At 41.5% G+C, this 16,665-nt stretch overlaps 1 protein-coding gene across 2 annotated transcripts; it reads right to left on the bottom strand.

The window, feature by feature from the left end:
* Nucleotides 1-1,560: 1,560 nt before the first annotated feature.
* LOC132208682 (zinc finger protein 436-like) lies at nt 1,561-16,079 on the bottom strand. 2 transcript variants are annotated; one of them, XR_009444817.1, is made up of 3 exons: nt 15,541-16,079; nt 13,099-14,537; nt 1,561-4,106 (listed from the first exon to the last, which is right to left on the bottom strand). XR_009444817.1 is itself a non-coding variant. In XM_059644098.1 (2 exons), the coding sequence occupies exon 2, from the start codon at nt 14,220-14,222 to the stop codon at nt 13,464-13,466; it is 759 nt and encodes a 252-aa protein (XP_059500081.1). In that variant the 5' UTR covers nt 14,223-14,537; nt 15,541-16,079; the 3' UTR covers nt 9,488-13,463. The 2 variants fall into 2 exon arrangements, 1 of the variants encoding a protein (XP_059500081.1); XM_059644098.1 differs by lacking the exon at nt 1,561-4,106 and having other exon boundaries at nt 9,488-14,537.
* Between the last annotated feature and the right edge of the window lie 586 nt (nt 16,080-16,665).

Here is a 16,665-nt window from a genome sequence, read left to right as displayed (position 1 = left end):
CCTCCGGCTTATTCGTTGTGCTAATAAGAAACTTCTTCTTTTCCTTTCAGGCATCAAGGCCCACAAGATGCAACAACTCAGAGATACCCATGAGCCTTTGGAAACTTCCTCTCCTCCCTGTCCCTCAGCCTCCATCTCCTCCCCAACTCCACCTCCTGTCGGGTATTCACCATCCTGCCTAACCTTCTGCTCTCTGATGCTGAACGTTCTGTACTCAGCAAAGGCCTCAGCTTTATTCCTCTGCGTACTCACCCAGTTCTGAGGAAGGGTCACCGGACCCGAAACACTAACTCTGTTTTTTTCGTTATAGACGCTGCCAGACCGCCTGAGCTTTTCCAGCAACTTTGGTTGTTCCAGAAAATCTTCAACTGTACTTTCCTGCCTTATCCCCAAAACTGCTGATTCCCAAATTAAACAGAAATTTGTTTAATATCAAGTGTGCATTGCCAAAAGAGCTTTTAAATATCTGATTGCAGGGTGTGGTGTGTGTGTGTGTTCTGTGGAGCTGACTTGCCAAGGTGCTCACATTGACGAGACCATTCAGGTGTTCTCACCATGGGAAAGGCTGGAGACGATCATGGGAATTCACTGTCCATCTGCAAATTCATACAGCAGGGAGAGAGCCATCATCTGTTCTGCGTGTGGCAAAGGATTCAAATCAATCATTTATCTCATTGTATAGCGACTTGCTCATTTTGATAAGAAAACTTCTCTATATTCTGTGAACATAGTCTTAAAAGCAAAATGGACTTGGTGTCCACAAAATCCCACAGACACTGGTGAGAAGCGGGTCACCTGCTTCGTGTGTGGGCCAATAGTCACTCAGTCATCTCACCAACTGAGATACTTGTGAGTTTGCTAGTGACTGCAGGGATTTAGATCCTGCAGTTAGTCGCTCCTAGAGTAAATAATGTTCTGATCGCTGGGTTTTGCTTTTGCTCATATTGACAATTCTTGGTATTCTAGATACATGGTTAGTACTTCAGTTTTACTGAATTAAAAACATTATTGTTGATATTCTTTCCCAAATCAGTGTTTAACATCATCTGTTGGATCTCAAAGGATAATCTGGAGAGGGAGCGTTGGTAGGAACAGAACCCGTAGCCTGGACACACTCCTCGGGGACACACTGTGAGAGGCAAATAGCACATTGGTCTTTCCCATCTCTCTGTTCTCACAGAAAAGTCCCCACGTGGGTTAACAGTGAGGTGTGCTGCAAATGTTTTCCAACTGTACTTTTTAATGGTTCCAACTCCTAGGCACAGAACAGAAGCCACTTTCTAAGTCTGTTTCGAGTCAGGAAAAACATGACTGAATCCTGGAAATGTGTGTCAGTTCAGATACTGATGTCAAACTGTCAACTGTTCCAGAATAAAAGTAAACATGTTGAAACTTCTAATCTGAAATTGACTGTTGCCATTACAATGTAACCATGCCTGGTGCTCACTTTTAAAATAGACCTGATCAAAGTCTGTATTAAAATAGATGGAGAATGTTAACCTCAGACACGATGATACAATTGGCATTTCATCTGCCAGGTGAGCAAGGACTTCTAGCATCTTTCTAGGATTGCTCTGTTTTATTTTGTTAAATACCAGAATAAAGAAAAGTACATTAAAAAACATTACAAGTCATAGCAACACGGGAGTAGACTATTCTGCCCATCAGATGCCTCTGCATGTGGGTTATAGTAAACAACGGCGCTTGTCTTAAATGGTATTACGTCCTGTCCAGTCTGTCCAAAGGCCTCAGAAACTGATAGTCAGACTTTGAGGCACACAGTGACTACACCTAGAGAAATGGTGGTTAGCAGCAAGAAAATGCCTGAGGTCAAGATCAGCAGCAGGACAGCAGTAGGTGAAGGGCTCAGAGGTGAAACCTAGCAATCAGACTGGAGGGAGGACTGTGGTGCGGACAGCCCTGACTAGACGAGAGAACACCTCGAGATTTGACTTTATTTATTTACTACCATATGTACGGTGTAAAACTTTGTCTTGTGACCACTGCAGGCAAATCATAGTAAGCAAGGACATACAGGTCAAAGGATGCTGGGACAGAGTGAGGTGTGTAGCTTACGTCACACAGGAGATGTGCTGAGCAAGATCAGCATTTGAACATGATTTGAAGTTAGATAGCCCATTCATCAGTCTAATAAAGTCCGGAAAAAAGCTGTTCTTGAACCTGCTGGTGCGTTTGTTCAAGCTACTGTATCGTCTGCCTGATGGAAGAGGTTGTGGGAGAGCATTACACAGTGGGAGGGGTCTTTTATGATGTTGGTAGCCTTTCTTTGTAGGCATGTAGTCCATGGGTGGAAGGTTGGCTTCCGTGATGGTGTGGCCTGCGCACACCATCTTCTACAGTTAGTTCAGTCCTGGGCAGAGCAGTTGCCGTACCAGGGCATTTTGAACCCAGGGCAGTATGCTTTCTATGATGCATCTGTAAAAGTTGGTGATGGTCCTTATGGACTTGGCAAATTTCCTAAGCTGCCTGCAGAAGAGATGTCATTGTGCCTTCTTGACCGTCACATCTAACTGGTAAGTCCAGGCCAGTTTCTTGATTTTTTATCATCACTCCTGGAAACTTAACTCTCAATTTCCGCTCTGTTGACTTAGATGGGAATGTGTTCTCCTCCCTTCTTCCTGAAGTCAATGATTCGTTCTTTTGTTTTGCTGACATTGAGGGAGAGGCCGTTTATCATTGCATCATGACACCATGCCTCCAGTCTCCTTTCTGTAGGACACAAACCTCAATTCAAGTGGGCAATATTTTCACACTTTGCCACTGAGCAACTTTACAGAAGGTCATGGGCCCAAACAGGCCAAGTAAGGGCAGGGCAACAGGAACTTTTTCAGGCCATTCAGCTCCGAGGCTGCAGAACAGAACTTGCACTGTGTTAGTTACAGGGAATTGCTGAACAAGCACTAGCCTCCACTCGACAGTGCCCCAATTGTAAGATGCAGAGGGAAATTGATACCAGTTAACAGTCTGCACTGGAGGGTTTATTATTGAGGGAGTGGGGAGATGGAAGCTGATGGTGGCGCTGGTGCTGGTCCCTGAGTCTCAAATCAGCAATTATCAATCCTTCAGCTACTTCCTGTAACATTCGGGTGACCACCTGACACTGAAATTCACCGAGTGACAATCTCCTCTTGTAAATCTCCAGTAAATCTGCCTCTACCACCCTCTCTGGCTGCACATTTCAGATAATAACCTTCCCCATTATTTAAGATTTTACTCTGACATTCGAGCCACTTGTGTGAAACAATGTGGAACGGAATGTTTGTCAGTGTTGTCATGGCGACCTGTCTGCAGTGACATGACTGGGTTTCAAACTTCACCCTCTCCGCCGCTGCCTCCTCAATCAGCCTGAAACTATGTTCTTTCAAGCACTTGCCCAATTTCCTTTTGATTGCTCCTGAACCTCGGCATTTGAAAGATTTCTCCCCAGCGTAGATACTGGTGTACTAGCAGCTTGGACGAATTAATGAATCCCTTCCCACACACAAGAGCATGTGAAAGCTCTCTCCCCAGTGTGAATTCGCTGATGTATCGACAGGCTGGATGATCGCCTGAATTTCTTGCTGCAGTAAGAGCTTTGGAATGGGGAGTATCCTATGGGAATGTGCTGGCTCTCCCTCAGTCCACACGGACATTTAAAGCTCTTATCCCAGTCACAGCAATGATACTGTCTCAATTTTGCAAATAAAAATATGTACCTCTTCCCACACACAGAAAAGTTAAATGGCCTCTCTCCAGTGTGAACCTGCTAGGCCATCAGCAAGGTGGATGAATGAACAAATGCTTCACCACATTCACTGCAACAGAACAACCTCTCTCCTGGATGACTGCGTCAATGATATTCCAGCTCATATGAATAATTGAATACATTCTCACAGTCTCTACATTTATATGGTTTCTCCCCAATGTGACTCTGCTTGTGTTTTCGCAATCCAGATGATCAACTGTAGCCTCATCCACATCCACAACGTGCTGCAGTTTCTTCACTCTGTGAATGGGGTGCTTTCTGTTTCCAGGAATCAAGCATCACTGTCAGATCCTGATGTGATATTTGAGTTTTCCACTTGTACATGTTCCCCATCTAATATCTGGTGAAACGAATTGAAAAAAGGGAATGAGAGAGAGAGAGGGAGAGAGAGAGAGAAACAACAAAAATACAAAATAAAAACTGAAAGAACACTGGATGCTGTAAATCAGGAACAAAACTGGAAGCTGCTGGGAAAGATCAGCAAGTCTGGCAGCGTCTGTGAAGATAAATCAAAGTTAATGTTCTGGGTCCAATGACCCTTCCTCTGAACGTCCGGGTCACCAGACCTGAAATGTTAACTTCTGTGAAGAAAAATCAAAGTTATCAGATTTGCTGAGCCTTTCCAGCAACTTCTGTTTTTTAAACAAAAATTCAAAGCAAGATTGTGAAATTGAGCTGAATAAAGCTGCTCTTTCATGGGGTCAGCAGGTGAAAGGAAGAGTCTGAAAGCTGCCAGATTTTACCAACTTACATAAGTGTCCATCAGGAAGTGCAACCTACCACCAGGTTTTGGCCGACACAAGAGAAGTTGGGAAGTCAGCAAGGAAGGATTTCTATATTTGCATCTCAATGTGAGGTTTGATGGAACCTGTCACCTCCACAAGTTGGAAAGCCAAGAGCAGCAGGTCTGTGTAAACATTATCTCCAAATTCCCTTCAAGTCACATTCTGATTTGGACATAAGTTGCTGTTCCTGAATTGTTGCTGATGAAGATTCTATAAATCTTTATCAGAAAGCTTATGGTTGTACCTTCACCACCTTGTCTGCAACAGTTCAACAACAAGAATACTATCACCTTCTCAGTGGGGAACTTGGATTAGACAGATCTCCTCAAGTTCCATTTATTGCAATTTTTCTTTGGATTTGGGTTAGTAAGCAGTGTGTTTCCTGTGCATCTGAAATTAATAATTATCTCGTATTACTGTAGCCACAGCGGTTTACTTTAAAACAGGTTTTTGAGGCCTGGCTGTAAATTGGATATCTTTGCGAGCACCTCTTACGGATTTTTTGTTCTTCTTAGATTATTTTCTAACCCGTTAAGGAAAATAATGGGGCCTCAAGGTTTGATAGAGATTTACAAAACTTTCTTTTAAACAGTTGAGCAAAACGCTCATTGCTCAGAGAGGGAGACTTCAGCTTTCACTTTTACTTTGAGTTTTGAGCGGACTTGTGAAGTTATTGGATGAGGAATGCCCTGCAGTTCAGTTCACTAAATAGTGAAGGAGATATCGTGAACTAGATAACCTTAGAATGAGGAGTTAGAGTTTGCCCACACCAGACGTGTTGTAACTAAACCTTAAAGCCGTTATTTTAAGCTGAGCATATTTAAGCTTGAGTACATAATAGCTCCAGGGAGAAGCTGTAACATTAAAGCATTAAAGCCAAAAGTGTGTTAAACCTACAAAGGTGCAGACACAGAGGCTCTGGTGTGAGTACTGCATAACTCTTGGATACAGGCTAGGCCATTTAGGACTGAAATGAAAAACACTTATTCATTGAAAGGGTCGTGAACCTGTAGAATTTTCACCCATAGAAGGCTGTGAAGCCAAGTCTGAATATATTCAACAGACAGATGGATTTTTTTAAGACTTTAAAGGTGTCAGCAAGTGCAGGGCAAAAGCAGGAATGTTGTACTGAGATGAGGATCAGTCACGATCACGATGAATGGCAAGGCAGACTCAAATGCTGAATGGTCTGTTCCTGCTCCCAGTTACTATGTTTCAATGAGTGCTGTATTGGGTAATGTACAAAAGCTATTTTGTTTCTTTTTAATTTATGACTGGGTTTTTGCAATTTGTGTGGTTATATATTTACTGTGTTTTTAAAAATAAATTACTCAAATTGTATTATAAGTGAATAGTTTGTTTTATTCTATTTTATATTCATCTCTTTTGCTAGTTAGTTTCTATTTAATTGTTAAAGCAAAATCTGCAGCACTATATGCTTATGTTTTAGTGAGAGATAACATTGTTAAACTATTAGATTTCTGCCTGGCTTGTCTAACAATGACTTCAGCTGGGATCATAACATGTGGAGGGTCATGCGGTCTCTTGATGGGATTTTGGAGTTCCTTAGCTTTAAAAAGTATCTGTGTCTTTCTTGTCCAAATAACAGCTACAGAATAGTTCCAGGGCATAAAGCAGAGTGTAGTGGGCATGTTCATTGCACAAAACCTAACAATGGTTTAGATGTGGCTAAGAGTTTTCCGGAAGTGAAAGATAATTCACTGATCAATCTAAAATCTTTGAAAACTAAACCAAGAGAATTAGAAAATAAATTGAAGGTAGAAGTACAAGTAGGATCTTGTGAGGATGAGAAACTTCAAGTCATTTTTCAACATTTAGAATTGGAAGAAAGGAAACTTTGAAGCAGGATATCACAGTTGGAATTGGCTGATATATAGTTATAAATGAAAAGAGACAGGACTTTGAGAAAAATATAAATACCTGAAATTATAGAAAATGAAAAATAGAGAGTAATGAAATTAGAAGGCAAAGTGAACAGGGAATAATGGAGACAGAAAAGCAAGGAGAAATGCAAAAGGAGGTGGATTTTAAAAATCAAACTCCAAAGAGATAAAGAAATTGGAGAACATGAGTTTGTCAAGGAAAAGGTGAGAATAGAGAAGGAAGAAACAGGTAATACCCTGACGGGTAATAATGATTCCATTGAGGGAACTGATTTACCCAAGAATCTATGCTTTGTATCTAAATTAACAAGGATGGAGCCAAGACATGCTTTACCCCATTTAAGAAGGTCGTTGCACAGATTAAATGACGAAAAGTGATTTGGACTCCCATGTTACAAAGTATTTTGGCATGCTATGACAGTATACACCAGCTCCCCAGGAGAACAGTCTGCAATGTAGGAAGCTTTCTAAGTGACAACAATGAATGCTTATCTGCTCGTCTCTAAAGCTTATGAATGGAGGGTGACATTTACTGATACCCCCCCGAAACCTCCATTAGTGTACATGCGCAAAACACACACGTGCAGTACACCAGCCTGTACTGCCAATGAATTCTTACCAACCGGTTGTTAATCTTCAAGCTTACTTGGGCCCCACCGCATTTTGTTTTGTAACTAGTAGGGTTTTCACAAAGTCTGCACAAGTAGAGCTTTCTGCATTGCGTATGTCAGGAAACTCAGCTTTAGTTGAAGTTAGAGAAACATTTTGAGAAGTTATGGGAAATTACCATCATGAAATAATTCAAATAGCAGTCTTTCAAATTTATAAACTTATTTTGATAAGCACCAAGTATTCACGACCAGTGAAGCAGCAAATCTGGCAGATACTGTTACTATCTCACACAGACACATATGTGGAGAAATGAATGTATGGCGATATTTCATCTCACCTGATTTTATGTCACTGGAGATGTTCTTTTCTCTCTCTTTCTCAGTCAATTCTTGTTGGAACCAAAAAGAATGTATTATTTCCTCAGCATGAGGAAATCCTTCTAACACACAGCCAGTATGTTATCACACCCAAAGTGATGGTACAGGATTTAGATGATTGGCACACATAAGAAATGTGAGAATTCAAACAGTGTGAAAAAGGTAGTATTTGCAAACAAGAACAAGGGAAGGTCTCAGACCTGAGAGAGTGAGGTTTATGGGCTGTCATAGAGTCAGATACACAAATGGACTGAAGCTGAAGCTCAAAATGCAGCTTCGATGGTTTGACAGTGACATCACAGGCAGTCTGGCCAGAAGGTGGCCATAACTGGGTGTTAAATATCACAAGTTACAATGAATTTGAAATGAAAATAAAGGATGCAGCAACTGGATAGAAGGAAGACTGGTGCACTGGCACAAAAGAACTGTAGATAATCAAAGCAGTATGGAAATTTCATTTCAATAAAACAAACCCCTGTGAACATTGGAAATTTTAAATTAAAACAGCAATCGGACAAATGCGGCAGGTCTGGTAGCATCTGGTGAGGAAGAATAGTTAACATTTCAAACCCTGTGACTGTAGTCCTGTATTCTTTGTTTCCAATTATGCAACGTCTGCAACATTTTGCTTTTATTGGTGGCATGAGGCTTTTCTCCTTGGAGAAGGGAAGTTAACTTGAGATCTGATTTGTGTGTGCAGAATCCTGAGATATCAGAACAGAGTCGATAGTGAGACATTGTTGACTGTGTTGGTGAAATCAGAAGCAGAGGATACCAGTTCAATGAGACTAACAAAGGAATTCTCACATGAGGAGGGTGAAACACCTTTCCCATTGCAAGTGGGAGAATGCATTGTCAGGTTCATTCAGCCCCTTTAGAAAAGAATTGGACAATTCCGTGAATGGAAACGATGAGGGATTGGGACACGATGTGGTGCTCATGCACAGACATTGGGGATCAAATTCTGTCCTTCGATTCTGTAACAAGATGCAGGGAATTCTGGGACTGCATGTGGCTCTCATAACCTCCCCTATCCCCAAACATTCAAATCAGATTAGAGAAATGAATGTGTGCATCACAGGCTGGTGAGAACAAGTGGGTTCAGGGCTGTGTGGGACCTGCACCAGCACCAGCACCAGCACCAGCATGGTGGGAAATGAGGAATTTAAACTGCACCTAAACTGGAAAAATCAGATGCGCTAATGTAGCCTTGATGAAGAGTTCATAAAATGTTCTCAAAATAGTCGCTTTGAACAGCATATTCTAAAGCTAACCTGAGAGCCAGTTGTACTGGACTTGATGTTGTGCAATGACAGAGGTTTAATTAACAACCTCACAGTGAAGGCACTCAGAGGTAGCAGTGACCCTAATCTGATGGAATTTTACAACCATTTTCAGGGACAGGAGTGGGTCTCAGACTATTATTTTAAACTTTAATTAGGGCAGTCATGTGGGTGTGAAATCAGAGCTAGAGTGAAGTGGCAATTTAGCTTCAGAGGTCGGTTGAGATACAGTGGCAAATAATTAAGGGGATACATCAGTATACACCCATCAGATACATTTGAGTGAGAAAGAAAAGTTCCAAGTCAATAAGTATGCTCCAGTAATCATCACACAGATATGGTTACAGGATGACATGGATTTGGAGCAGGATATTGAAGGATTCATGACATTGGAGGATAGGAAACTGGGAAAAAATGGAGGAAATACGACAGCATCTGCGGGTAACTATAAAATCCATTTAAGATGATGTCAACTACAAAAAAACATGCAATTGCTGAAGTATGGGTGGCAGATTAGACAAGACAGAGGGTATAAAATGGCAAAGAATGATTTCAAGATTAATAAGGAGGGAAAAAAAGAGTAGGAGACAAAGTTAAGCAAAATACGAAGACAGTTTAGCGGTTTCTCTGCATATTTCAAACAAAGTTCAGAAAGGAAGTGTCTGGACTAAAGTAGAAAAGCCTGACGAATTGCTAATAGAAAACAAATAGATGGTAGGTGAATTGAACGGGTATTTTTCATTGGCCTTATTCAATAAGCAGGAATTAATCAGGAAACGGAGGAACTGAAGAAAATTACAATCACCAGAGAAACATATTGAGTGAATTGGAGGAGCTACATGCTGAGACACGCTTAGTCCTGATAGACAGTATCCTGGAATTGAAAGGAAATGACCAGAGAGTTGATGTGTTAGTTTTGGTTTTGGATTTGAAAATTCCCTTGATTTGGGGAAGATTCATAGATTGGAAAACAAAGAAATTTAAATCCTTTATTCAAATGGGTATAGACAGTGAATGCAGGTAACTGCACACCAATTAACTTATAACGTATTCCCTGTGATGTATGTTATGATCAAAGATGACATAGCAGGGCATGGAGCAAATTTTAAGGTAAGCAGTCAGTGGTTCGGTAAGAAGAAATCAACTTTAAATAATTTATCGTCATCCTTTCAGGAATTAACACATTCTTGATGAAAAGGAGCCAATGGAGCATAATGGCACAGGTTTCTTGGGATAATTCAAGAGACACTGCAGAAATTCATTCCAAGGAAGAAGAAACTTGCTAAGGTGAGGGGGAGACATTCACTACCGCACGGGATGGTGGGTAAAGATATTCCCATTGGTGAAATTGTTAGCTATGCTGTGAGAGTGAATTGGGATGGCAATCAATATAACCTAAAACAAAATAGTATAGAAATAAGTGTAAAGTACAAGAATTCCTAAATATTTTCAGGGAACTGTTCAACAGCATTGTTTTATTCATTCATGGATTTGCACTTTATTAACTGGGCTAAGTTTTGCTGCCTGTCCTCAAATGATCTTGACATGGTGGCAGTGAGCTCGTGTGCGTTTGGTTTGGAGACACCCACAATGCTGTAAATGAGGATTTTAATCCAAAATATGTTTTCAGTCCAGCGAGTAAGGTTGTACGCCTAGACTTGGTTTTTGGAAATGACGAGGGCTAAGATTACGCAAGGGATCTAGTATTAATCCCAATGGTACACCACAGGACACTGGCCTCCAGTCACACACACAGCCTCCTCCCATCACCCACTGTCTCACCAGTCAGCCAATTTTGTATCTAACTTATCAAGTTACCCTAGATCCGCTGTACTTCGATCTTTAATTTTATCATGTGGACTTTCCTGTTTGGTCTCACTGGTTAGCTCCTTTTAATGGTTTAAATGTTACTTTACTGTCCATAAATAATATAAAGAATGGGTGGTTGGCCCTGGTGTATTAAAATGTGTAACACCATCTTTTCCACTGCCTGTACCAGGGAGCAAGCAGAGGTTTTTTGGAGGGTTGAAGAAACTGATCTGATGATCCTGAGTCTGATGAGTAGCGAAAGGGAGTGGGATCCCAGCCATGGGAACAATCTGATTTGGCCAAATTGTCTTGAGCAGTGACTAGAGAGTGAACAGGAGTGGAGAGCTTGATGATGAACGCGGCAGGCAAGACACTGATCTTGACCATATCATCAGCTCCCTGTCAACCATCTGACTGGAGTTTAAGTGTTTAGAGATGTACAAACGTTGTATTTCTTCAGCTGTTGCATTATTTCTGAGTTAACTTGGCCCCACGTTAATAATGTCATGGCAGGATATTGGATGTGAAGATTTATTGAATTAAACTCTGAGGTACTCTGTGATGAAATAAAGAGTGAATACTGAACATATGTTGAGTACATGGAGGTATTTGTCAATCTATGGGGTTGACTAGGTCTGAAAAGTAACCAACTGGAAAACCTTTTCCAATCACTTCTTGCATTACTACAGCAGACAGGCCTTGTTTTAACAGCAAGTCAATTGTACTACAAATGTTGTAGTAGTTTAAACATACTGTATGTTTAATATATTTGAATTATTTGACTTTTATTGAGAATATTAATCCCTATAACTGGAATGAGATTTATCCAATATTATCACAAACTGGCCTCAATTAACACTGTTCATCCCCAAATGTGCTTAACAGCAAATTTCTGTCACGGAAGTAACTTGTGAATTGGCTGGTGTCTTAGCAGATTGGATGAGTGAGTGAATCTCGTTCCACACTTACACCAAATGACAAACAAGAAGCTGTCACATTTCAACCTCAGAAGTGCCCTGTGTACCTCAGATTACCCAGGAATGGCAAGGTATCTTAAATTTTTGGGCATTAAATGAAACCAGCTGATTCAAACTGCCCCTGCCATTCAGAATTACAGGACTGGTGTTCAACAGTACTGGAATGCTTGTTCTGCCATTCACATAACTATGTAATATGAGATATGTGTGACGCTAGGCATGTCTGCCATAATCCCAAAGACTGGCTGATCATGTCAAACAGCATTTCCTTTTGAATGTTTGCAACGGCAAGATACTGATCACACTCAACTAGTCCATGATTGTAAAATGCAAATGACAGTATGACATGCAATTGTGCAATTTGACAACATTTTCAAAATATTTCATAGTTATTAATTACAGTTGCTAATTGCTAAGAATTACACTGACAATCAATTTAGAGTTGTCAGTCCAGCTCACAGTGTGGTCCATTTGCATGCACTGGAATCTGTGTGTTAGTACACAAGACCCTGTTATTTGTTGACAGGCAAAACATGTACAGATGCTGTACCTGTTTCAACTCAACAAAATAGGCATCAGCCATTAGGTGGTTAATTTTTCAGGTCAATGCCAATCACAGGCAATCTGCCTGGTTTAAAATGTAAACAAAGCCGTGAAATGTCTGCTCCAGGCCCACAGGGTTCCTTCTGTTTAAAAATCACAAAAAGTTTCCAAGTGAGGCAGAGTTTCAGCCAATAGGGGAGCTCCAGATCCAGCCCCACCACTCAGTCACCCCAAAGGGTTGGAGGACCGGCTGTTCACGCTTGGTCCTCCAACTAACAAGAACATCATGAACACCCGATATGGGAGTTGGAAAAGATTCCTTCCCCAATCCTTATAAATTAATGGGAAAATAAATTATATTTGGTCTTTTCCATTATTTCTTAAATTCTCCCATTTCTTGGAGTTTTACTACTCGATTATTTAGTGATAATTAACTGAGCTTTTAAAACTTTTCACTTCTAAGTGACTGAGCATAGTTCGCAAACATTAAGAGTTCACTAGATAGTTAAGTACACAGTACTGGGAGGTGTTTCATTCAATAATTCTGTTCTATTTTTAATCTTTCATGAGCTGTGTGCTCACAGTCAAGTTGGGGATGTCCTTACTTTCCAGGTGTTTGTTTTGCTGAGCTCTTCTCATTCTCAGCAGTTATGTTTGTATTTCCTCTGTGTGCATCAGTGACATTCAGTTCCGCATTTTTAAAAATATAAACTTGATTCACTGAGGTGTATGGGTTTGATTTAAAATGTTACCAGGATAAAATAGCACAAAGATCTAAAAGATGCAAGAGAAAAATTGGTTTTCTTTTTTAGTGGAATGTGCTTAGCTAATGAATGCTTGTTGGTTGATCGACAACAGTCGAACAGCAAACTCCTATGGTTAAGTGGTTAAGCCAACAGACACAGAGAGAATGATGTAAATATAAATATTCCAATCTGAATCCCTCAGATCTGAAACATTTCTGAATGTGTCGTAATTCGCAAAGGCTAGGAAAGTAAAAGTTCAACCACAAATATCACATGAAGGAATAGGTTATACTCACTAGGAAAGCCTGAAGATCTTTTCCTTGGAAAAGAGAAGGCTGAGAGATGCCATATTAGCAATGGAAGGTTTTGTTCCAGTTTTGTGTTTACTAATGTACGGAAAGCAGAAATGTGCCCATTAACTTCCAGCCAGGAAAGGTCATCGTTCTACATAAATTTTGATTTGACTGCACATTTCCAGCTTTCATCATTGTTATTTCTGACTTTATACACAATTGTAAAGGGTTTTCTGATCAAGGGCTAGGATTTCTGTGCCATGGAAGAAAATGGCTGGAACGCACTTCTTGCTCTCCTCAAGATCAACTTGCTAGTTCAGTCCTGGCTGTAACGACCAGCAGCAATACTGTCAGAATCTGACTCCCAGTCAGTTGTGAACTCGCTGATGTTGCAGCAGATTGGATGACTCAGTGAATCCCTTCCCACAAACAGAGCAAATAAATGGCCTGTCCTCTGTAGGAGTGCGTTGGTGTTTCAGAAGGTGAGATGCACATGTGAATTTCTTTACACACATGGAGCAGGTGAATGGTCGCTCCCCAGTGTGAATTCGCTGGTGTGTGACTAGGGTCGATGATCGTGTAAATGCTTTCCCACACACAGAGCAGGTGAATGGCTTCTCTCCAGTGTGAGTGCGTTGGTGTCTCAGCAGGTTATTGCTACTTTTAAAAGTCTCCTCACAGTCAGAACATTTAAAAGTTCTCTTCGCAGAATGAACTCGCTGGTGTCTCAACAGGTTGGATGAATTAATGAACCCCTTCCCGCATGCAGAGCAGGTATATGGCCTCTCCCCAGTGTGGGTGCGCTGATGTACACAGAGTTCAGATGATTTTCTGAATCCAGTCTTGCAGTGAGAGCACCTGAAAGGTTTCTCATTGGTGTGAACACGTTTATGGGACATCAGGTCCCCAGAACATTTGTAGCACTTTCCACAGTCTGAACATTTAAAAGGTCTGTCATTAGTGTGAACCCGCTGGTGAGCAAGCAGGTTGGTTGACTCTCTGAATCCTCTTCCACACTTGGAGCAGGTGAACGGCCTGTCCCCCGTGTGAGTGCGTCCATGTATTTCCAGCTGGGATGGCCAACTGAATCTCTTCCCACAGTACTCACATTTCCATGGTTTGTCCATGGTGCTGGTGTCTTTGTGTCTCTCCAGGTTGGATGATTTGCTGAAACCTCTTTTACATTAAAAAACGTGTAATTTCTCTGGGTTGAGAATGGTGGAATGCTTATTCAGGCATCGTAATTGGTTAAAGCTCTTTACACAGTCAGTGCACGGTAACATTCTCATTTGGGTGTTTCTGTGTCTCACGATGAAGTTTTCCCCAACAGACAGAAGAGGCAAGCATTTCTATTTCCACATTGAAAAGCTGATGATAATCAGATCCTGACTAGTGATGTTTACTTTGCATTTGCCATTCACAAATCAGCTTCTCCCAATCCTCTGTAAAAGAAATACAGAATGTCAGTATTTTGCAACGATTTGTAGCTCAGGTCGTGGGTGAGATTGTTGACTTGCTCACCTTGAAAACAAAAACAAGCCAGCTCGGTGAGCAAGTCAACAACCTCAATGCCAGAATCATGATCAGTCCATTGATGGCAATGTAGAGTAAATAATTCTAGCTTCTCAGTCAGTCAGATTGATATTGTGAAGAGCCAGTGCAGACATGGCTGGTCAAAAGGTCTCCTTCCACACTGTAATATTTCTGTGACAGAATGTTCTTTCCACTCAAACTAATAAAAGCAAAAATAAAGAACAAAGTCATGAGGAAATTCCCAGTGTCAATGGGACATTTTTTTTACTCCATATTCCTTCCTGGGATGAGGGCACCGCTGGCTAGGCCAACACTTATTGCCCATCCCTAATTGCCCAGACGGCAGTTACGAGTCAACCACATTGCTGTGGGCCTCGAGTCACATGTAGGCCAGACCAGGTAAGGATGGCAATTTCCATCCCTGAAGAACTTTAGTGAGCCAGATGATTTTTCCAACAATCGACAATGGATTCACGGTCATCATTAGACTCTTAATTCTAGCTATTTATTTAAATCAATTTCCACCATCTGCCGTGGCAAGATTCAAACCCAGGTCCCCAGAACAACACCTGGGTCTCTGGATTAACAGGCCAGTGAGAATACCACGAGATGATTGCCTCCCCTTATGCTGACATGTTACCATTGTGGAAGGTATCAAATGTAATGGTCAGCAGTGTGTGCCCAGGGACAGCTGGGCATGGAAGACACTTCTCATGGAGGGCAGGCAGGAAAGTAGAATTAAAGTAACAATCTGATCAGCCATGATCTTACCAGAATGATAGAGAAAGCTCGCTGGGCTGACGACTGTTCCAGTTTCTTAAATAAGAATGCTCAGTAATAATACATGTCCCACTCCTATGGGTTTACCCAAGTATTACAGAATGCTGTTTTAGCCAGAATTCCCTGACTCACCAACTCTTCTCCACGTTGAGCAGCCACAGATGAGAAATCAGGGCTGAAGTGACACAAAACGAGAAGTTCAGCTCTCCTACGTATCAGGAGTTGCAGCCACAGCCACTCAACTGAATGTATCCAAGGCCCATGGCAACTCGAGGCTGCATAGGTCAGCTGTGGCTGGGAATGGGTGAAGCTGCTGAAAACCCCATTGTTAATTACGGTTACACGCCTGGCGCTAGGACCCAGCTGAGACCGTTGGAACTCCACTCACGATGTGACGTTTGGTCGCGCGTGCGCGGATCCCGGATAAGATGGCGCCCACTAAACTGGAACCACTTCCTGGTCAAAGGCCTGTATCTGGAAATACAGCACCTGCAGATTCATTTTTAGTTTTCATCACCTTCCAGAGGTGTTTAGAAACCCCTCCTGAGCCACCGTGGTTTCCATCTCTCCCTTCGCACTTTCAATCTTTACTTTGAACGTGACAAAAGAGCAGAGCATCATCCCCCATCGCCATTACTCGCAGCGGATACATTCCAAAGAGCGCAACGGCACGACGCCTGCGCAGTGCTCGCCTGTAATGTTAATCAGCGACCTTTACCAGCGCGGGGACTGCTGGGTAAAAGTCCTGCCATTGAAAGCCCTCAATCAATAAAAATTTTACTCTGATGGAGCTGATGGAAAAGGGCGCAGTACAAAAAAAAATACAGCACAGAAGCAGGCTCTTCAGCCCTCCAAGCATGCGCTGACAGGTTTTGCCCTTCCATATTAAAACTGTCTTCTCTTACATCCCTCTGTTCCCTTCCTATTCATAGACAATGTATACATAATATTTACTTTTTCAAAATTTCAAGTCTGAATCTATAAATAAGATAATTTTTAAAATTTATTTGAAATAAATCTCTAGTGCTACCCATCTAAAATTAAATTTGTAACTACATGGCAATGGGTAAATGGAAAGGAGGTGATGGGATAGTGCTCATGTGTAAGTGGTCAGTACTCCAGAACCCTCCCTCTGACACTTTTAGGCTGTGACTTTCAGATAGTCACTCACCTCCTTTTGGAAGAATTTGTTTTCCCTCAAAACCACTTAAAACCTCCAACGACTTATTTTAAAAGTGTTCTCAACCACCACCCCTC

Source organism: Stegostoma tigrinum, unplaced genomic scaffold (genome assembly GCF_030684315.1).
Source record: "Stegostoma tigrinum isolate sSteTig4 unplaced genomic scaffold, sSteTig4.hap1 scaffold_50, whole genome shotgun sequence".
In the NCBI taxonomy this organism is placed as follows: Eukaryota; Metazoa; Chordata; class Chondrichthyes; order Orectolobiformes; family Stegostomatidae; genus Stegostoma; species Stegostoma tigrinum.
Note: the sequence above shows the minus strand (reverse complement) of the source record. Positions and strands in the feature narration are given on the sequence as shown.